The sequence below is a fragment of the Chiloscyllium plagiosum genome, unplaced genomic scaffold (genome assembly GCF_037043375.1).
Source record: "Chiloscyllium plagiosum isolate Xiang-an unplaced genomic scaffold, Cpla_swu_hap1 HiC_scaffold_20, whole genome shotgun sequence".
Taxonomy (NCBI): domain Eukaryota; kingdom Metazoa; phylum Chordata; class Chondrichthyes; order Orectolobiformes; family Hemiscylliidae; genus Chiloscyllium; species Chiloscyllium plagiosum.
In genome coordinates this window covers 16,283,128-16,306,158 of record NW_028270158.1, presented here as the reverse complement: position 1 = coordinate 16,306,158, position 23,031 = coordinate 16,283,128, and the positions used below count along the sequence as shown (strand labels likewise).

General features: G+C 44.3%; 1 protein-coding gene across 2 annotated transcripts in view; it reads right to left on the bottom strand.

Moving 5' to 3' along the window:
• Positions 1 to 23,031, bottom strand: part of LOC122560826 (uncharacterized) — a 422,053-nt gene that overhangs the window by 55,376 nt on the left and 343,646 nt on the right. Inside the window, exon 4 of one of the 2 annotated variants that reach the window (XM_043711961.2) lies at positions 20,039 to 20,167. The exons of the other annotated variant lie outside the window; for it this stretch is intronic. Coding sequence (XP_043567896.2) covers positions 20,039 to 20,167 — 129 coding nt within the window. The remainder of the gene's footprint in view (positions 1 to 20,038; positions 20,168 to 23,031) is intronic. 2 annotated transcript variants of the gene reach the window in all.

Below are 23,031 nucleotides of genomic sequence, written 5' to 3'. Positions count from 1 at the left end.
AAAAATATAGACAGTAAACTGTGTGTTATCTGGCATTGTACCGATTGGAATTGGAACAGGAGCTTTAGATAGTCCCCTATCCTTTTTACTGCTTATATGTTTGAAAACACTGCCCACAAAGCTGCCCAAACTTTAAAAGCTCTGATGAAAAGTCATCAGGATTTGAAATGTTTCCTCTCTCTCCATGGATGCCACCTGACCCTCTGATTTTCAGTATATTTTGTTTTCAGCAAGGTTTAAATGCTGCAGCCACTGCTCAGAGAAACTGTCTTCCCCGCTGTTATGACTCTTCTGAACGGACCTCTCGAATTTTAATGCAAAAGCACAGCCGGTCAGGCAGCATCCAAGAAGCAGGCGAATCGAAGTTTCGAGCAGAAGGTCTTTATCAGGATGCAGAGCTTATGCTCGAAACAACGATTCTCCTGCCCCTTGGATGCTGCCTGACCAGCTGTGCTTTTCCAGCACCACACTTTTTGACTCTGCTCTCCAGCATCTGCAGGCCTCACTTTCTCCCTCTCGAATATTAATTTTGATCTCTCTCTCTGCACTGGTAACACTGTATTCTGCGCTGTGCGCTGCTATCCTGATGCACTTTGTACGGGACAATAGACAATAGGTGCAGGAGTAGGCCATTCTGCCCTTCGAGCCAGCACCACCATTCATTATGATCATGGCTGATCATCCTCATTGAGTATCCTGTTCCTGCCTTATCCCCATAACCCTTGATTCCACTATCCTTAAGAGCTCTATCCAACTCTTTCTGAAAGTATCCAGAGACTTGGCCTCCACAGCCCAAAAGCAGCACTTTTCACATTCTCTCGGTACATGGGACAACGATAAATCCATTGTTTAATTGTTCAAACCGACAGCGTGAGGTTTGAAAGTAAAAAGAAGAGTCAAATGGTGGATTTCTGAAACGAAAAAATTCGAAAATCCACAATTTGGCAGAAATTTATCATCCCAGGGAGGAACAACAGCAATAATATGGAATGTGGCACTTGGTAACTTTTTAAAAAATTCACCCATGGGACGTGTGCATGGCTGGCAAATCCCGCATTTACAGCTAATCCCAAACTGGCCAGAGGGCATTTATGAGTCAACCGGATTGCTGTGCCACATGTTGGTCACACTGGTAAGGACAGCAGATTTCCTTCCCTAAAGAGCATTAGTGAATCAAATAGTTTTTTTTACAACAATAGTTAATATGAGGCCAGCTCTTTATTCCAGATTTTTAATAAATTCATATTTCACTATCTGCTAAGGTGGCATTCAAACACATATGTCACAAGTTCCTCATACTTTACTCATTTTTTGTTAAGAACGGAATAGAAAAGTTAAAAATAGGAAACTAGGAGCCAAAGTAGACCAGATTAGAGTGGTTCTGGAAAAGCACAGCAAGTCAGGCTGCATCTGACAAGCAGGAAAAATCAACGTTTCGGGCAAAAGCCCTTCTTTTGCCCAAAACGTCGATTCTCCTGCTCCCTGGATGCTGCCTGACGTGCTGTGCTTTTCCAGCACCACTCTAATCTTGACTCGAATCTTCAGCATCTGCAGTACCTACTTCTGCCAAAGTAGACCATTCAGCCCTCAAGCCTGGTCTGCTGTTCAATACGGTCCTCTATCTCAGTAGCCAGAACATGGTTTCTCCCCATACCCCTGAAAACCATTAAAGGCCAAACCTCTTTCTTGAACATCTTCAAGGATGAGTTAAGCCTTTCACCACTACAAACGCAATGTGCAGATTTCTCACCTGCAGCACTTACACCTTGGGCTACTAGCTTTGTGGCAATAAAAGCATTCTGCAAACAAAACTGATCAAAATAATGCCACATACATACATTTACAGAATAGAAAAGCTGTATTTGAAATTTATGTCATAGCTGTCAGAACCTTGTATTATTAAGCTTCTGAATGACGGTTTCAAAGTCTCATACAAATATTAAAAAGACACACTGACTTCAAAATGAAGAACTAGTGGACAGATTTTATGGCAACACAGCAACTGAATTGTGGCATTTTGCTATGATCTCTTGCACGAGCAAATTCATTCTTGATGAAATTGCACTCAGCAAACAGTCAAAATGTAAAATCTCCCGATATGGATAAGGCTTGGCTTTTGATGGTGATTCAGTTGGTGTGCTGAGTCACACAGTAAGGTCTTAGATCATTGAGTACATCCAAAGCTGAAATAGAAACATTTTTATTCAGTAAGGCATTCAAGGGTTATGAGGAAAAGGCAGGAAGGTGCAGTTGAGGATTATCAGATCAGTCATGGCCTCATCGAGCAGCAGACTCGATAGGCTGAATAGCCCACATCTACTCCTATGTTGCAAAACTACCGTGATTCAACATCATTGTGTTATGGACTAGTCCAGACCACTCAAAACATTCTTCAGCAGGTAGCCCAGGCCATAACTTTGTTAATTGTTTCGGGTAATTGTACAGTGAAAATTACTTGGAGTAAGTTAGCTAGGTTGACTACCAGGTTTAAAGCAGACAAAAATTTATTCACCAAATGATGGAATGAAACAGAAAGAACAGAATACAGAACACCTGCAGATCTCAGTCTATCCAAACTAGACTTAATTATACTGTTCCGAAGATATGCAACAGTCCCAATAAACAAACCCCTTAAACACAGAGTAATAATGAAACAGAGGCGTACAGCTCGAGATTGGAAGAGTAGAAGAAGAGAGAGAGAAGCTCCAGTCTCAACTGACTGACGTCAGCAGCCTTTCTTCACACACACACCACTGCGGAACTGATTAAAAAGAATTCAGCTTCCAGGACTGACCACTTCCCTTTCATTATACAGGTTACTTCTAAAACATGAGGCCTGAAACCTCATTTGTTTACGGATGAACAAAAGGCCTGTCAGTAAACCCTCCCATCTCTATGCCAAACCAGCCGATTCGGAGCCTGGGTGGTTTTATGACCCCTTTGGAAAAAACCCAGGACACAGTATCCTTGGGAAGAAGGAACAGTTTTTAGAAAAAGGACAAACTTTGAGACAATTGCAAAACAAACAACAGTTCTTCACACATACTGGAAAACTCCCTGAGGCAACACAGTTTGGCAACTCTGGAAAATTTGCACAGGGAAATCACTGTACGATTAGTACAATCACCATGGACAACAAGGGGGGAGGGGGTCACAGTCTAATGATATGGGGTAGGCCATTTAGGACAGGGATGAGAGACATTTCTGCACCCAGAGAGTGGGGAGTTTGTGGAATCCTCTGCCACAGAAGCCAAGTCATTGATTGTTTCCCAAGAAGGAGATGGTTCTTAGGACTCAAAGGGATCAAAGAGAGAAAGTGGGAACAAGACACTGAGCTGGATGGTCAGCTATCGTCATATTTAAAGACACAGCGGGCTTGAAGGGGTGTATGGTCTACTCCTGTTCCTATTATCTGTTTCTATGAACAGGGGCCACTGAGACCCACATCAAGAATCACTGAGATTTATAACAGGAAGGACTGAGATCCAGCTCAGGAAAGAGGCTCACTTTTTGCTTTTGAAATTGAGTCTTGATGCCAATGGTGTACAACTGCCAATAGCAGCACTGGGTTAAGGCTCATTATTTTATTCTGATCATGTACAAGCCAAAGCTTCTATCGAGATTCCTGCTCGACCATAAAGGATTTACAGTCAGCATGACCTGCTTCAGAAACTACACCAAAGCACCCGAGACATTTCTGCACAAGCAGACCTTTCAAGTATTTTCTGGTCTTCTGGTGTTGCCTCATGACACAAAATGGGACATTATAAATCTGTGGGAGCTTACTGTGGACAAATTGGTTCTTTCCTACATTTACAACAGCTGCTAGATTTCAGAAGGAACTTGTTGACTGGTAGGCATTTTGTGAGGTCTTGAGGCCATGGAAGGTATTTTAGAAACGTTTAGTCTTTCGCTTTACAAAAACAGCACAATGAGAATCGTGGAATCTCTACAGTGCAGAATGAGACAATTTGACCCATTGAGTCTGCATCCATCCTCCTAACAGCATCTCACCCCTATCCCTGTAGTTTGGCCAATCCACCAAACCTGCACATCTTTGGATTGTGGGAGGAAACTGGAGCACCCAGAGGAAACCCACACAGACACGGGGAGAATGCACAAACTCCACACAGACAGTTGCCCGAGGCTTGAATCGATGCTGGTTCTCTGGCGCTGAGAGGCAGCAGTTTAAGCAAATTCGGATTAAAATGTAAACATTAATAGCACATTTGCTGGAGGACAGAAACACTACTCTTAAGGCAGCATAGCACACAGGGTCTTATCACAGGGTCCTGATAATTTCAGAAGTATATCTTCCCCTTTAAAAAGGCAACCATTCCCCCTCCCTCTCTCTCCTTCAGGCCACGTGGCCCAGCAGGACACAGCATGCTATGGGTTTGTCGAGAGTGTTGGCTGAGGCTTGTATTGACAAATTCGAGCTAACCACGGCTGACTATCTGGGAGGACTCAACCCCAGAAGGCCTGCTGACACTTCCCCCGGCTTGAAGTGTGCCAGGAAGATAAGGCCAGAGTGTAGTGGGGGGGCAAGGACTGAAAGAATCCTGACCTCCCCTCACTCTGCCAACATGCTCGACTGTAGCTGGAGGGGAGTGGTGAAAAACAGGCCTGGCTTTCTCCAATTGCCAACCTTAGGAGCTGGCGGATTCCAATTCCTGTCCTCGCTGCATGTAGGCCCCACTCCCACCACGGTACTTCATTGTACAGGCCGACACAGTCACATGACCACCTGAGGGGGACTCTGAAACTCCAGGGCATACATATAAGGTAGGCACCAATAAATAAAGGGACTCAGGAAAAAAAACCTCTTCATGCAGAAGCTGGAGCTCGATGCTCTGAATAAATTCCAACAGTAGCTTATATTACGCTGCATCTAAGGACTACTTTCATGGTGACCTTTTGTTGTTTCTTCATTCATTCATGGGATGAGGGTGTCACTGGCTGGACTAGCGTTTATTGCCCATCCCTAATTACCCAGAGGGTGGTTAAGAGTCAACCACATTGCTGTGGGTCTGAAGTCACACGGAGGCCAGACAGGGTAAGATTCCTTCCCTGAAGGACTTCAGCGATACAGATGTGTTTTTTCCAACAATCAACAACAGACTGATGATCATCATTAGATTCATGATTCCAGATTTTTATTGAAATTTTACAACCTGCCATGGGTGGGATTCAAATACAGATCCCCAGAACATTACCTGGGTCTCTGGATTAGCAGTCCAGTGATAATACCACTAGGCAATTGACTCCCCTTGTGTATCCTTGATCCTGTCTATCAAGGGTCCTCTGGACACTGAGTGCCCATACTCTACCTAGCTAGACCACTCCTATTCTCAGAGAGTTGCATCTCTATCTTTACCTCATCTAAAGGTAACTGTTTCTCAGTCGTGGGAGCTCTGTATTTAGATTCTTTAGAATTAGAACTAGAACCCCTACAGTGTGGAAGCAGGCCCCTTGGCTCAATAAGTCCACACTGACCCTCCAGAGAGTATCCACCTAAACCCATTCCTCATTACTCTACATTTACTCCTGACTAATGCACCTAACCTACCTATCCCTGAACACTATGGACAATTTAGCATGGCCATTTCGCCCTAACCTGCATATCTTTGGATTGTGGGAGGAAACCAGAGCACCGGGAGGAAACCCATGCAGACACGGGGAGAATGTGCAAACTCCACACAGACAGTCACCTGAGGCTGGAATCGAACCCGGGTCCCTGGTGCTGTGAGACAGCAGTGCTAACCTCTGAGCCATCGTGCCGTTGAACCATATGTAAATGTATAACATCTGGAACAGTGCTTCCAACCTCTCCACAAATCTTGGTAGCATGCATCGGTTGATGTCATCAATATTTAATTTGAATGATCTCACACTGGCTTTGACTCACTGAGTGGTTACCGGGTGCACAGGAAACGGTTCATGGGCATTTGCAGGGTCTCCCTGACAAAAATGTAAATAGGCCACCCACCCCCTCCAACCCATGGGAACATCCAGCCATAACTGGAGAAGTAGTATCCATGAAGGAGCGTACAATAGCCCAAGAATCCCATCTCCCCATTATCCTCTCTTCCCCTCGCTCTCTCCCAACTCAGTGGCATGTTCAGGTCTGGCATTGGACAATCTAATCGCCTCAGGAGCCACAGCACCAGAGCTGGGGGGAGGGGTGAGTCAACCTTGATCTGAAAGGCCCGCCCAAGAAGAAGAAGAAGACACTTGCTATTACATGGAGTGGTTGTGGTGAATAAGATGGATACTTTCGAAACAAAACTGAATATGGACATGAGGTGAGGAAGAATGAGAAGGTTATAATGATGGGGGAGATGGTGTAGGATAGAGGGGGTGAGCTGGAGGTTTTGTGACTGCCAGACCCACTGAGTTTCTTCAGCCTTCTATGCTTATTTCTCACTGTATGTTTGGGAGAACTGTGTTCAGGCTCAGTGTGGGGCCCTCTTCAGCAGCTGGATGTACCTCGTCAACCTCATGTAGTGCACAGCAATAAAGAATGTGCACTTGGAAACCGCGTGCTTAAAGGGAATCCACAAGTTGCTATGTCACCATAGTCTTACCAGACAATAAGGGCTGCTCTCCTATTAGAGGGAAGCAACTGGTGCTGATTTAACCTAGGGGCCACCAAACCTCAGGCAAGGGAGCCCTTTATGGCTACCTTAAGCCTGTGATGGGAATTGAACCCATGCTGTTGGCATCACACTGCTCAGCCAACCATTGATCCAGCCAACTGAGCTAAACCGATTCCCAATCCCCAAGTAGCTGTTGAGGGGTGATCTCAATACAGTCATGCTATCTTTTAGTGTTTAGACTTGTTGTTTACTCAATGCACCAACACTGAAATGAAGGAGTAACCTCCTTTGGCAACACAAAATTCAACTGCGTCGTCTTTGCAACATTGCTTACTCAAATTGCGACAGTGAGGTTTTGAACTGGTGACGGGATACCTTTGGCTTCGGTGTGTTTCCTGGCTGTTGCTGGTGGTACAAGACCCTATGGTATTCCTAACCATTGGGTCCACTTCCCACTAGTCCTGGTGGGAATGATGGCTACCAGCCTCCGGAAAACTCAACAGCCCTTCAGTTTCCAGATAGCATTCATGTGAACGTGGGGAGGTGGCTTTTGGGTTGCTGGAGGTTGGGGGTGGGGCTGGTGTCTCTCAATAGGGAAGGCCTGAAGTAGGCTTAATCCCCTTCAGGTCCGACTCAATGAGCTACATGAGGAGCAACATGTAAGCAAAAATACTTATACTACTCAGCAGAGAGCAAAAGGCAAACCAAACAGCTGGGAAGACAGGCCCTGTGGCCGCTGAAGGATAAATGGCTCTCGTGAGATCTTTACATGTACCTTGCCAACTCCCAACCACGCTGAGAAATGTTCATGCTCCAAAACATTGCCGCAGCAAGTTATGCATTTCACTAGCTAGCTAGGGGTGTTTAATGATTCAAACAAAAACCTAATTAAGCCACATTTATTTCCCAAACAAGCCTTGCCCATCAATGAGATGGGGAAATTGAATACTCCATCTTTCCTGTAGTGAAATGAAAATTCAAGCCCTCACAGATGTGATGGAGCATTAGGTAGGAAAGTGCAAGATCTATTCTGCATCAATTTCAGAGGAAAGCTGCAGTCTAGTACGCTTAGTAGATGTGCGCTTTTATTGACAGGATAGTGGAGTACTACCCTCAGTGTTCACAACTAATTATCTTTCATCTTGAGTTTATCCTGGAATCCCTACCCACCCAGAATGGAGTGGGCCCTACCGTTGGCCCTTATGCTGACAGCGTAGGTATTTTCTAATCAACTCCTACAGTGAGTTGTTATGGCACTCTCTGGGAGCAGATGGGATTTAATCCTGGCCTTCTAGACTCGAGGTAGGGATACTAAGACCATACCAGAATACCATATGCTGAGTGCGTAAACTTTCACCTCATTGGTGTGGCCAGGCATGAAGCTGGGTCCCAGAGCAAAATGACAATATCCTGACTGCTCAACGACTTTGCAATACTCACAAAGTCCTACTGCACAGCAGGCAGCCATTTACTCCCTGACAACCATATCAGCCTCTTCAAAGAGAGTGGGACAATGATACAATTTACTCAAGGGACATGGGTGTTGCTGGCTAGGTCAGCATTTATTGCTTATCTTTGGTTCCCCTTGAGAAGGTGGTGGTGAGCTGCCTTCTTGACCTACCATTTGGTGTAAATCTAGAATTTCATTAGGGAGGGAATTCCAGGATTGTGATAGTGAAGGAATGGAGATATATTTCCAAGTCAGCATGGTCAGTTGTTTAGAGGAGAAGGTGGTGTTCCCATGTATCTGCTGTCTTTATCCTTCCAGATGGAAGTAGTCATGGGTTTATACAGTGCTGCCTAAGGATCTTTGTAGACATCTTGCTGTTAATACACACGACTGCTGCTGAGCATTTGTGGTGGAGGGAGTGGATGTTTGCAGATGTGGCTCCAATCAAACAGGCTGCTTTGGCCTGGATGGAGTCAAGCTACATGAGTGTTGTTGGAGCTGCACCCATCAGACACTCTGCTCCTGGGTTCCGTTTTTTCACACTAACATAACAATACAGCTTCCCTCTGTACAGGATAGAACATTACAGCACAGTACAGGCCCTTTGGCCCTCGATGTTGCGCCGACCTGTGGAACCAATCTGAAGCCCATCTACCCAAAACTATTCCATTATCATCCATATGTTTATCCAATGACCATTTAAATGTCCCTAAAGTTGGCAAGTCTACTACTGTTGCAGGCAGTGCATTCCACACGCCTACTACTCTCTGAGTAAAGAATCTACTCTGACATCTGTCCTATATCTATCGCCCCTCAATTTAAAGCTATGTTCCCTCGTGCTAGCCATCAGCATCTAAGGAAAAAGACTCTCACAGTCCACCTTATCTAATCCTCTGATTACCTTGTCTGTCGCAATTAAGTCACCTCTCAACCGTCTTCTCTCTTAACGAAAACAGCCTCAAATCCCTCAACCTTTCCTCATAAAACCTTCTCTCCATATCAGGCAACATTCTAGTAAATCTTCTCTGAACACTTTCCAAAGCTTCCACATCCTTCCTGTAATGCGGTGACCAGAACTGTACACAATGCTCCAGGTGCAGCCGCACCAGAGTTTTGTAAAGCTGCAGCAATGACCTCGTATCTGCGAAACTCAATCCCTCTACTAATAAAAGCTAACACACCCTATGCCTTCTTAACAACCCTATCAAGCTGGGTGGCAACTTTCAGGGATCTATGCATATGGACGCCAATATCTCTCTGCTCTTCTACACTACCAAGATTCTTACCATTAGCCCAGTACTCTTTATTCCTGTTGGCCCTTCCAAAGTGAATCACCTCACACTTTTCCGCATTAAACTCCATTTACCACCTCTCAGCCCAACTCTGTAGCTAATCCACGTCCCTCTGTAACCTGTAACATCCTTCAGCACTGTCCACAACTCTACCGGCCTTAGAGTCATCCGCAAATTTACTAACTCATTCTTTTACTCCCTCATCCAGGTCATTTACAAAAATGACAAACAGCAGTAGCCCCAAAACAGATCCTTATGGTATACCACTAGTAACTGAACTCCAGGGTGAACATTTCCCATCAAACACCACCCTCTGTCTTCTTTCAGCTAGCCATTGTCTGATCCAAACCACTAAATCACCCACAATCCCATGCCTCTGTATTTTGTGCAAAAGCCTACAGTAGGGAACCTTATCGAACACCTTACTGAAATCCATATACACCCCATCAACCGCTTTACCCTCATCCACCTGTTTGGCCACCTTCTCAAAAAACGCAATAATGTTTGTATGGCACGATCTACCCTTCACAAAACCGTGTTGACTAACCCTAATCAACTTATTCCTTTACAGATGACAATAAATCCTCTCTCTTATAACCTTTTCCAACACTTTACCGTCAACCAAAATAATGCTAACTGGTCTATAATTACCAGGGTTGTCTCTACTCCCCCTTTTGAACATTTGTTATCCTCCAGTCTTCAGGCACTGTTCATGTAAACAATGATGACATAAAGGTCAAAGCCAAAATCTCTGCAATCTCCTCCCTGGCTTCCAAGAGAATCCTAGGATAAATCCCATCTGGCTCAAGGGTCTTATCTATTTTCACACTTGCCAGAATTATGCATTTATTGTTTTCTGTAATTAACTAAGGATCAATAGATTTGAAAATTATGAACAAGCCCGTTTATGGTAACTTATATTGTTAACTCTCTTTGACGTATGGGGGTTATTTTCTTGCCGTGTTATGTAGCTACAAGTCAATACTTAGAATCATAGAATCCCTACAATGTGGAAGCAGGCCTTTCGGTCCATCAAGTCCACACCGACCCTTCAAAGAACATCTCACCCAGACCCCTATGCTATCCCTGCATATCCCATGGCACATCCCTGGATACTCTGGGCAATTTAGCATGGCCAAGCCATTTAACCTGCACATCTTTGTGACTGTGGGAGGAATCCAGAGCACCTGGAAGAAACCCATGCAAACTACACAGATAGTCACCCTGAGCTAGAATCAAACCTAAGTCTCTAGTGCTGTGAGGCAGTAGTGTTAACCACTGAGCCACCCACAGACTAAAGAGTGTTGCACAGAGTGGATTTCAGAGATGATTTGCAATCAGCTATCTAGTGATTACTGGAGGAGAGATTCTCATTTCTAGAAGTTGTTAAATCCAGAGTGCAATGCGACAATGTGTTACCTACAATGTACCCAACAACAGTGTGAAGGCATGTCTGTATAGTAACCCGGAGATTCCGTGCACTGTTAATACTGACCAAATGAATGAAAATAATTGAAAAGGTTGCCTCATCTCAAGTCAGTTTTAGTTTCACTGTTTTCCGTTACATGCAGAGCGAGCATAAGATCAGTTACATTTCAGTTAGCAGTTTGGAAACCCTCCTGTGCCAGAGGGAGGCACTTGTTTCATTGGATGCTGGTACTCTGTCACTCTAGCTGTCCTGCTGGTCTTCAGATGGATATTCAGTGAACATCCCACAGCTCCCTGCACCAACATGAAAGGCTGTCACATTCCTTACAGCAATGTCTGTGAACAGATTTGGAATCTAGAAGTGCATTCTGTCACAAAGGTTGTTGGGGCAGCAGAAAGAATTAGGAAAAAGTCGGACTGGACTCAAAACGTTAACTCTGTTTCTCTCTCCAGAATCATAAAAGTCATAGAGTCACACAGCACAGAAACAGACCCTTTTGGTCCAACCAGTCCATGCCGACCATAATCTCAAGCTAAACTAGTCCCACTTGTCTGCGCTTTGCCTATTTCTCTCTGAACATTTCCTATTCATGTACTTAATCAAATATCGTTTAAATGTTGTAACTGTAACCATATCAACCACTTCCTGTGAAAGTTCATTCCACACAAGAACCGCGCACTGTGTAAAATTGCTGCCCCTCGTGTCTTTTTTAAATCTTTCTCCTCTCACCTTAAAAATATCCCTTATTCTTGAAATCCCTCATCCTAGGGAAAAGACATCTGCCATTCACCTTACCTATAGCCCTTATGATGTTATATTATTTTATTTTATCTTGAGTTTCTCCAGCATTTTCTGTTTTTATTTCAGAAATTCCAAAATTGAGAGAGTTAGTTTTTTTTTAAGGTGACAGTATCAGAGATTTTGGAACCAAGGCTAACAGAGAGATTTGAGACATCTCTCAGCTCTGCTGTCAAACAGGTTTGAGGGGCTGAATGGCCTAATTCTTAAAAAAAAAATATTCTTTTAGGGTTTAGAGAGGGCCAGTCCTGTTTGTCCAACCCTTGAACTGAGCAATTGCTCAGTCATTTGAGGAGGCAGTTCAGAGTCAACTATGTTGTTGTGCATCCAGAGACACAAGGAACCAGTATAGGTAAGGACAGCAGATTCATAAGAACAGAACGAGTAGGCCATCTGGCCCTTCAAGCCTGCTGTGCCATTCAATACAATCAGGGCTGACCTTTTTGGGGTCTCAGCTCCACTTACCCGCCCTCCCACCATAACCCTTAATTCCTTTACTGTTCAAAAAATTATCTATCCTTGCTTTAAAAACATTTAATGAGGAAGCCTCAACCACTTCACTGGGCAGGGAATTCCACAGATTCACAACCGTCTGGGTGAAGAGGGTCCTCCTCAATTCAGTCCTAAATCTACTCCCCCTAATTTTGAGGCTGTACCCTCTTGTCCTGGTTTCACCCGCCAGTGGGAACATCCTCTCTACTTCTAACTTATCTATTCCCTTCATAATTTTATATGTTTCTATCAGACTCCCCCCTCATTTTTCTAAATTCCAATGAATACAATTCCAGTCTATTCAGTCTCTCCTCATAAGCCAACACCCTCAGCTCCTTTCCTAAAAGGCGCGATTGAACCAAAGATAAAGTTAAAAATCACACAACGCCAAGTTATATTCCAACAGGTTTATTTGGAAGCACTAGCTTTTGGAGCGGTGCTCCTTCATTAACTTTGTCCACCCCGAGTCCAACACCAGCATCTCCAAATCATGGGAACCAAAGATAGTTTTTTTTTAAAAAACAACTAAGGATAGTGTCTGGGACTGGCTTTCAATTCTAGAATATTAATAGACAATAGACAATAGGTGCAGGAGTAGGCCATTCAGTCTATTACCAGCAGTTAAATTCCAACAGCTGCCACAGTGGGCATTTGGAACCATGTCCTAGGCCCCTGGATTCTTAGTGGTCCAGTAATTTTAGCACGACACACTGCCTTGATATGTTCATTGGCAAAGGGAGATTCATCTGCCTTCCATTGTAGAGAATTACTGCATAATACAGTACAGTGCTTTTTTTTTTGTTTGATAGAATTAGGAGAGCAGGGTATGTTTACTCAATGATTTATTCAAGGAAGTAAAATGTTATAAATCCTAGTCATCTAATTCTCATTGTTAATCAATTTCATACATTAAAAGGTTCGATTAAATTTCAGCAAGAACCATTTAGTCATGACAGTAACTCAGACAACTCATGTTCCCATAGAATCAGAGCTAACCCTGTCAGATCTGGAGTGCTGTTTTTGTTTAAACCATTGAGCAACTTAAATATCTACATATGTTTAAATGCTTCACGTATTCCAGATCATTGATATCTCGTTGCAGTTAAGAACAGGCTTCAGAAGATGCTAAGATGATGGAGCAGAAGAAGGCCATTCAGCCCATCGGGTCCACTCCACTGTTCAATGAGATCATGGTTGCTGATAAACGTCAACTCCGATTTCCTGCCTTTTCCTTATGACTCTTGGTTCCTTACTAATTAACAATCTGTCTGTCTCAGCCTTCAACAACCCAGGCTCAACAGCCCTCAGCAGTTAAGAATTCCACAGATTTGTTACTCTCGGGGAGAAAATCCCTTCCTACCTCAATCTTAAATGGGTGGCTTCTTATTTTGAGATTATGCCGTCTGGTCCTCTAAGGGGAAACAATCTCTTCACACCTACCCTGTCAAGACCCCCTAAGAACCTTGTGCATTTAAATAAGGTCTGCTCTCAATCCCCTAAACTCCAACAAGCACACGTCCAGTCTACTCGACCTCTCCTCGCAAGGAACCCGAGGGATCAGCCAAGTGAGCCTTCTCTGGACGACCTCAAATGGCAGCGTATGTTTCCTTAGGTAAGGGACTAAAAACGTGGAGAAAGTGGGGACTGCAGATGCTGAGATCAGAGTCGAGAGTGTGGTGCTGGAAAAGCACAGCAGGTCAGGCGGCATCCCAGGAGCAAGAGAATCGATATAAGCCCAAGAACTGTTCACAGAATTTCAGCTGTGGTCTGACCAATGCCTTTTACAAAGAGTTGGAGTTTTATCTTTATTGACGCTATACAATCTCATTTGAAATACCATAACATTTCATTGGAAGATCACCAGAGAGCTTATTGGTTATTTTGTGATTTGTACGTTACAGTTTATTTTGCTGCCTGTCATTTTATCTCTAGAACGCTGCTGGCTGCCACAGATCTTTGCTTACTGAACATGGACCAAGTACTTGTTTCAGTATTAACAAGGATGTAGCCAGGGTTGGAGGGTTTGAGCTGCAGGGTGAGGCTGAATAGGCTGGGGCTATTTTCCCTGGAGCATTTGAGGCTGAGGGGTGACCATATAGAGGTTTATAAAATCATGTGACGCATGGATAAGATAAATAGACAAGGTCTTTCTATTAGGTTAGGGAGTCTAAAATAAGAGGGCTTAGGTTAAATGTGAGAAGAGAAAGATTTAAAGGGGATCTAACGGGCATCTTTTTCACGCAGAGAGCGATGCATGTATGGAATGAGCTGCCAGAGGAAGTGGTGGAGGTTAGTACAATTACAACATTTAAAAGGCATCTGGATGGGTATATGAATAGGAAGGGTTAAGAGGGATATGGGCCGGGTGCTGGCAAATGGGACTAGATTAGTTTAGTATATCTGATTGGGATGGACAAATTGGACCAAAGGGTCTGTTTCCGTGCTGTACAACTTTATGATTCTATGACTCCAATACTTCTAATGACTGCTGACCACCTCTCCCCAATCCCTCCAGATATTCCACCGCCCTCCCCACCAAGGTGCACCATTCCAGATAGAGTGATGCAACCAAAGTCTCAGCTAAACTGAACACTTGGCTGAGATTCAACAAACTGGGGTGATCCAGCTGTGAGCATTCTGGTGTTTGGTTGTAGGCTGTTTGATAATGCCGGGTCACCACACAGAGTGACCCATCTGCGGTGTACCCCCTTCATCACTTGGAAGGAAATGCCACATTCCCAGTCAGAACAATCCCAGCTGCAAAACCAATGGCCAATACAAGGTTGCCAAACCCTATTTTCTCTTCCCTACAACCAAATTCATAGTTCTGAAAAAGCAGGCAGGAGGTATTTCAACTAGTTTGAGGCTAGAGTCTCCATTTATGAAGAGGGAATGCCAATGGAGTTTCATTAAACAGATTAGCATTAAAGGAATTGGAGCTGGTGTCATTCAGACATGGAAAAAGTGATTTTCTGCTTGTACTTTCAATTGCAATTTCATTGATTAGCATTATTTCAAGAAATGCTGCATTGCAGAATACAGTTTGTTACCTAGTACAGTGACTCCTAACCTGCAGTGATATACTTAAGGTAGTGTTCTGTACAGAGTTTTGATTTGATTTTTGGTGAAACATGATGGTTGACAAGAAACTGGTGCATCAAGAACAGGGGGTATGGTAACTGTTGCCACCAAGAAATTTTGAGAGGCATGGCTGGGTAAATAGGTGAAGTCTTTTCCCTGGAGTCGGGGAGTCCAGAACTAGAGGGCATAGGTTTAGGGTGAGAGGGGAAAGATATAAAAGAGACCTAAGGGGCAACTTTTTCACACAGAGGGTGGTACGTGTATGGAATGAGCTGCCAGAGGATGTGGTGGAGGCTGATACAATTGCAACATTAAAGAGGCATTTGGATGGGTATATGAATAGGAAGGGTTTGGAGGGATTTGGGCCGGGTGATGGCAGATAGGACTAGATTGGGTTGGGATATCTGGTCGGTGTGGACGGGTTGGACCGAAGGGTCTGTTTCCATGCTGTACATCTCTATGACTCTAATAGAATTTGAACACAAAAGACTCAGTTCACCGTACAATTATACAGCATGGAGGGGTTTCAGACTGATTAGTAACCATCGCAAGAACCTCTTGCACTTCACTCTGTGCAAATTTGAACATCTCGGCTGTATGACTGATTTTAAACAATCCCTTCGCTGCTGTGGAGCATTCGCATGGCGAGAGTTAGTGCTAATACCACGGCCCACTACGTTACACTGGGAAACACTGCATCTGAGATAGTCTTCAGATTGCATCACAGAATGAAGGGAGGCCATTTGGCCCATTGACCCTGTGCCAGCTTTTTAGTAAAACTATCCTTTTTTTTAGAAATGTTATTTCCACTTATTTTTCTCCAAATGCTCTGAAACTTTTTCCCACTTCCAAGTACTTATCCCCTTTTGCTTTTGAACATTAAAACTAAACGCACTTTCAGGCATTGTATTCCAGATCGCTGTGACAAAAAAAAAAATGGTTTCTTCCGGTCGCCGCTGATTCTTCCAGCCATTATCTGAAATGAGTGCCCTCCGGTTACCAGGGAAAGCAGTTCCTCTTCATTTACTCGGTCAGAGTCATTCATGACTTTTGAGCATCTCCAGAACTCGACTGTTCCTCACTCCTGTCAGAGGGTAGTGTATGCAGGTAAGTCTGCACAACAACAGAAGCTGTCAAACAGGGCAGCATAAACACTCAGATAACACTGTTTACAACTGGCACCAGTACCGAGTGATGAGTGACATGGACCCTAGAGCAGTATTACAGCTACTGGCTGTGTCTCATCAGCTCACAGGCTCCCACATGTCAGTGCTGGTAATCACAAAGTCAGGCAGAATGCAGGCCATCATGTGTGAAGCTCATCTCAGTATCACATCCCCTTTGATTTCAATGATTCAGGAGAGTTTGAACAGAAAGCACTGAAACTATGCGTAGCACTGGGACACAAAGACCTGAAGTTCTGTGGGAATTCTCTGGGATTTTACACTGTTTCTGGGAATTGCTGCTGGAATTCGATTAGAGTTCAGACAGAAACCGTGAAGAGACCTGCAGAAACACTGGGCCGTACTAAGATCAATAGTGGGAGATTTGAGCATGGAATGACCGAAATGGCAGCCTGTACCAAAGGAGTGTTGGAATTGTACAGCTGGTCATCCACATTCGGGGTCAATGGTGGCTCAGTTAGTCAGCCATGCCCCTGATCCCGAGCCCTGCATTACTTTCCTGGATATTTAATGAGGATATTTTGGACAGGTAAAGGTTAGCCTAACTCCTGGGTAACTGCATAACTAACTCCCAATCACTCATACTGAACCTTAGAAGATAGAACATAGAACATGACAGCACAGAACAGGCCCTTCGGCCCTCTATGTTGTGTCGACCTGTGAAACTAATTCGAAGCCCATTTAACCTACGCTATTCCATTCTCATCCATATGCCTATCCAATGATCATTTAAATGTCCCTAAAGTTGGTGAGTCTACTTCTGTTGCAGGCAGTGCATTTCATGCCCCCACTACTTGCGACCTTAAAACTTTATTTCTGACCTCACCACTCTCAACCTCCTGTATACTCAAACTACAATTTCAGTTCCCATCCCCCTGCTGAAATGGTTTAAACCCACCTGAAGAGCATTAGCAAATTTACCCATGGAAGGTGTGGCATTGGTAGTCAAGGACAGTGTTACAGTGGCAGAAAGGACGTTTGAGGATTTGTCGACCGAGGTAGTATGGGGTGAGGTTAGAAACAGGAAAGAAGAGGTCACCCTATTGGGACTTTTCTACAGACCTCCAAATAGTTCCAGAGATGTAGAGGATAGGACAGCAAAGTTACAGTGTGACGAGGGAGTGACGAGGGAGTCACGGAGAGAGTGGTCTTTTCGGGACGCTGATAGGGGAGGGGAGGGAAATATATCCCTGGTGGTGGTACTCCCTCGTCAGGTCCACACCCCCCACCAACCCAACCTCCACTCCCGGCACCTTCCCCTGCAACCGCAAGAAATGCAAAACTTGCGCCCACACCTCCCCCCTTACTTCCCTCCAAGGCCCCAAGGGATCCTTCCATATCCACCACAAATTCACCTGCACCTCCACACACATCATTTACTGCATCCGCTGCACCCGATGTGGCCTTCTCTATATTGGGGAGACAGGCCGCCTACTTGCGGAATGTTTCAGAGAGCACTTCTGGGACACCCGGACCAACCAACCCAACCACCCAGTGACTCAACTCTTCAACTCCCCCTCCCACTCCACCAAGGACATTCAGGACCTTGGACTCCTTCATCACCAGATCATGGCAACACGACGGTTGGAGGAAGAGCGCCTCATCTTCCGCCTAGGAACCCTCCAACCACAAGGGATGAACTCAGATTTCTCCAGTTTCCTCATTTCCCCTCCCCCCACCTTGTCTCAGTCCCAACCCTTGAACTCAGCACCACCTTCCTAACCTGCAATCTTCTTCCTGACCTCTCCGCCCCCACCCCCACTCCGACCTACCACCCTCACCTTAACTTCCTTCCATGTATCGCATTTCCAACGCCCCTCCCCCAAGTCCCTCCGCCCTACCTTTTATCTTAGCCTGCTGGGCACACTTTCCTCATTCCTGAAGAAGTGCTCATGCCCGAAACGTCGATTCTCCTGCTCCTTGGATGCTGCCTGACCTGTTGCGCTTTTCCAGCAACACATTTTCAGCTCTGATCTCCAGCATCTGCAGTCCTCACTTTCTCCTCTTTGTACCCAATAATCCCCAATGCAAGGCCACGGACCCTGCCTAACCCGTGTGCCTCATGCCAACACCCTTGACACCCCCACCTTGCCAACCTGCCCATGCCACTGGTCTAAGACCACGCGATGCATTAAACAACGTGATGCCTCAGGCGCAGTTTGGGTGTGCGCGCATTGGTATTAGATTCACTGCCCCCTGGTTCCAATAAATGGCAATAGGCAATCAAATATCTAACTCAAAATCTCTCTGTCGAATCAATGGCCACAAACCAGTTACTCTACTCTATAACATAACTGAGCTAAACTAGCAGAGGCAAACTAACATTCATCGGGGACTGCCCTAACAATGTAATATTTCCACAATTTTATACAACCCCAGAACGTGAGGAGCCCAAGCAGCTTAAACAACTTCGCTGGGTTGACAGACATTTACTTCAAAAGCATTTTAACGTTCATGAAGTATAGGACTTGCTTCAAACGTAAAGAGCAAACTCAACAATTTTTTTTTTACACGTGAAGTCCTCTGATGGCTCATCCTGCTCACAAAGCAGATGATTGTGCAGGAGAAGGGAACATTCAGGCATCACTGGTGACTTGCCAGCTGCAAAAGGGCACAGACAGCACAGGTCAGATGGAGAGTAAAGCTTCCGGCTCTCTGATCCTGCAATCTCTTTGAATCCCAGCCTCGGGGCAATATTTCTGGAACAGCGTGATTTTTTTTCTCTCCGTTTCCCACATCGCACATTAGAAAACCTCTCATTGCAAGTTTCGTTATCAACTTGCAACAATTTCAAGCACCAAACTTGTGCCCAAAAGGAATTGGACTGAGATTGGGAGAGCCACATGATCCACTGAAATGTGACAGATGGGGGTCTGAATAAAATTGTAACACAGAGTGGGATTACTGTGACTCAGGCATTTTCTGAGAATACTGGAGACAAACAAGATCATACCAATCCCAATTATCTCCATCACTTCACACTCCCCCGATTCACTCTTTCCCCTTATTCTCACTCCTACATGTTCATCCACTTCTGTCTGCATCATATTCCTTTCTCTACAAACAAATCTTCATGGCCATCAGCAAAGAAAACACTGAATAGAATTCAGCCAAAACACCTAAACATCACAGGTGAGCCGGTCTCTATTCACGGCCACCTTGATGAGTTTTTATATCAGCTGTCAATATGAATTGTGACAAATAATAATTTGAAGCAAAGTGTAAAATTATCTATATGTCACATTATCCTCTTAAAAGTTAAATCTTTCATCACCTTCTATGCAGAAACAATGACCATTAAGTAAAATAATTTGCTTCAAATGTAAATGCATCTCTTTCGCCAACAGCCTTGCCAACTAAATATGTTCAGTATTATCATACAGGGCTTCCGTAAGCTTGTAATTGATAGAATCAGTGCACCCGCATTAAATTCCTCCATTTCATAATTCAACAGAGGTGTTAACCAGTTTATTTTAAATGGGTCAGCACTTTTGTTAAAATAACGGAAAGAAGAATTTGATACAAACATGTAGTTTTTTTTCTTAATGTGACAACATCAGTCAAGAGTGATTCCCAGTTTTAGTTCATCTGGGTATAGCTATCTCCCTATTGCCATTATTACACCATGGCAGACAGCTCCATGGCTACAAGGCACAATACAGAATGATTCTGCACTCCAGTGACATTGCAACGTGGTTTCTGAGAAATCGTACCGTGACTGATAGTTTGCAGCTCTACGGTCCTGGGAATCTTTTCCGTAAAGTTGGGTGTGCAAGATTTCCGGCTAACTTTCGACTTGAACAAGGTGTTTACTAATGTTGACTTTCCAAGCCCACTTTCACCTGCGTTAGGAGAGAAAGCAATGCTTTAGACAAAAGGCAGTGTTTTTACTTTCTGTACAGTACGCAAGAGTTTTAGCTTTTAAAAACACTAAAGAACCACAAATATCGGTAGTCAACCATAGCTTAGAAATGATTAAATGTTTTCCAAACTATTTAATCAAGTCTGGTCTCACTACAGTAACAGCCCAAAGGGGAGGGATGGTCAGATTTTGCTTAAATTACTTTCCATAATGTCTATGGGACAAAACTTAGATTGTGCAGAAAAATATTTGAAGATATATATAAAAGAGTTCCTGGAGTCACAACATTTTGGGCCTCATTATATCCAGCCTAAGCCCATTATGAACTATGTGCATATTGAAGAGGTCTTGTCCCTTTTGCTGGGAACGGTGTGGTTGCATATTTAGAAGCTCATGACCCCTCGAGCACACCATTTATCACTGCCATGTGGGCTCACTGCACAAAGCCACAGAACAGGTGCACCCTTCTGCCTGTGGGAGGGGATGCCAAGTGGACTCTGTTTTTTTACTGAAAGGGAAAAGTTACAGAGAGCACCTGCCAGCATTCAATTCAAGGGGGCCGTAGGCAAAAGGCTGGAATCAGGTTACTCAATAGTATTGAATAGCCAAGAAAAGCACGCAGACATCTATCAAGTGGAGTCAACAAATTCAAACGTAAAACAGGAGGAACTAAGTGGATTCAGTGTGTTTCTGGGTCAGTTCTTACTTTGCAGTAAATGTGCTGATACAGACAAGAAATAGGAGGTGAATTAGGCCATTCAGCCCATCAAGCCTGGTCTTCCATTTAATAAGATCATAGAAGATCTGCCCTGTTTGGCCTCTCGATCCTGGTCTGTCATTCAATAAGATCATGGCGGAGCCAACACATTCCTCACATCCAGTTTCTTGCATTCCCCCCACAACCCTTGATCCCTGATTGATAAAAATCCGCTCTTTCCAGGACTCAATCCAGGGAGCCTTCTCCAAACCATCTCTAATGCATTTACATCCTTTCATAAATAGAGAAACCACAACAGTGTGGAGTTTGGGAAATGTGAGTCCATCCAAGCGCCACTAAAGGGCACAACAGTGCTGGCATCAGTGAACAGCAACAAGGGGTTATTCAGTCGGTCACCTGGTTGAAAGAGGTACCAAAGCACACATGTTAACCAGGAGATGAGAATTAACCACTTGTACAAGGAAAAAGAAAGTGCTCAATGTTATCAACACCGAATCCCCGTCAGGAATTGATGCTTCCCAGAGAAGGCAAACATTGACTAAACTGAAATAAAATCAGAAAACACATTTTCCTTGTTATTATTTGCTCTTAGGAAGTGGATTATTTATTTAAGGAAAGGTATCATTTTATTGAAGGCAGTTCAGAGAAGGTACACTAGGACGATCCCTGCTATGCAGGGGTTGTCTTATGAGCAATGGCTAAACAGGTTGGGACTCTCCTCACTGGAGTTTAAAAGAATGAGAGGTGTTTTTATTGAAACGTTTGAGATTCTTAAGGGGCTTGACAGGGTTAATGCTGAGAGGACGTTTCGCCTCATGGGAGAGCCTAGGACCAGAGGGCATAGTCTCAGAATAAAGGGGTGCCAATTTAAGGCTGAGATGAGGAGGAATGTCTTCTCTCAGAGGATTGTGAGTCTTTGGAACTCCTTGTTACAGGGAGCTGTGGGGGCAGAGTCCTTGTGCATATTTATTATTGAGTTAGACAGGATCTCCATCAGGAGTGGCATTAAGAGTTATGGGGAAAATGCAGGAAAGTGTGCGTGAGGAATGCCGGATCAGCCATGATCCTATTGAATGGTGGAGCAGCTCAAAGGGGTGAATGGCCTGCTCCTGTTCCATTTCCTTCTGGTCTTATTTATTGTCCATTTCTAATTGCCCTTGAGCACATGGTAGTGAGGAGCTACCTTCCAATTGTATTCCAATTGTCTTGGTTTACAGTAGCGCCTCGACATACAAACTACCCCGTTCACGAACAAATCGGTTTGCAAACAGCTTTGTACATAAAATTTTGCTTCAACATATGTACAAAATTCAAGGTACGAGCAGTTCGTCTTTGGAGCATGCGCAGTTCGTTGTTGGCGCGTGTGCTGTGAACATGGGAAAAATTGATTCAGTTCGTGAACCTTTTGGTTCGTGAACTGGGTCCTGGAACGGATTAAGTTCGCAAGTCGAGGCGCTACTGTATATGTAAATAGGGGGTGGCATGGTGGCTCAGTGGTTAGCACTGCTCCCTCACAGCGCCAGGGTCCCAGGTTCGATTCCAGCCTCGAGCAACTGTGTGTCGTTTGTACATTCTCCCCGTGACTGCGTGGGTTTCCTCCGGGTGCTCCACTTTCCTCCCACAATCCAAAGATGTGCAGGTCAGGTGAATTGGCCATGCTAAATTGCCCATAGTGTTAGGTGCATTGGTCAGAGGGAAATGGGTCTGGGTGGGTTACTCTTCAGAGGGTCGGTGTGGACTTGTTGGGCCGAAAGGCCTGTTTCCAATCTAATCTAATCTAGTAGACACAATTCAGTTGCTTCATTTCTTTGCAATAAAGTTGCAGAAAACATTAAACCCTTGGAATTAAAATCACGATCATAAATATTAGAGATGAGTTATTAATATTTGACCAAGAAAATGAAACCATTAAAAAGCCGCAGGTAACATTTAATTAACCCAATATTAATGCTAGCTAGGAGGAGAAAGTGAGGACTGCAGATGCTGGAGATCAGAACTGAAAATGTGTTGCTGGAAAAGCGCAGCAGGTCAGGCAGCATCGTACAATTTCCTGAAGAAGGGCTCATGCCCGAAACGTCAATTCTCCTGCTTCTTGGATGCGGCCTGACCTGCTGCGCTTTTCCAGC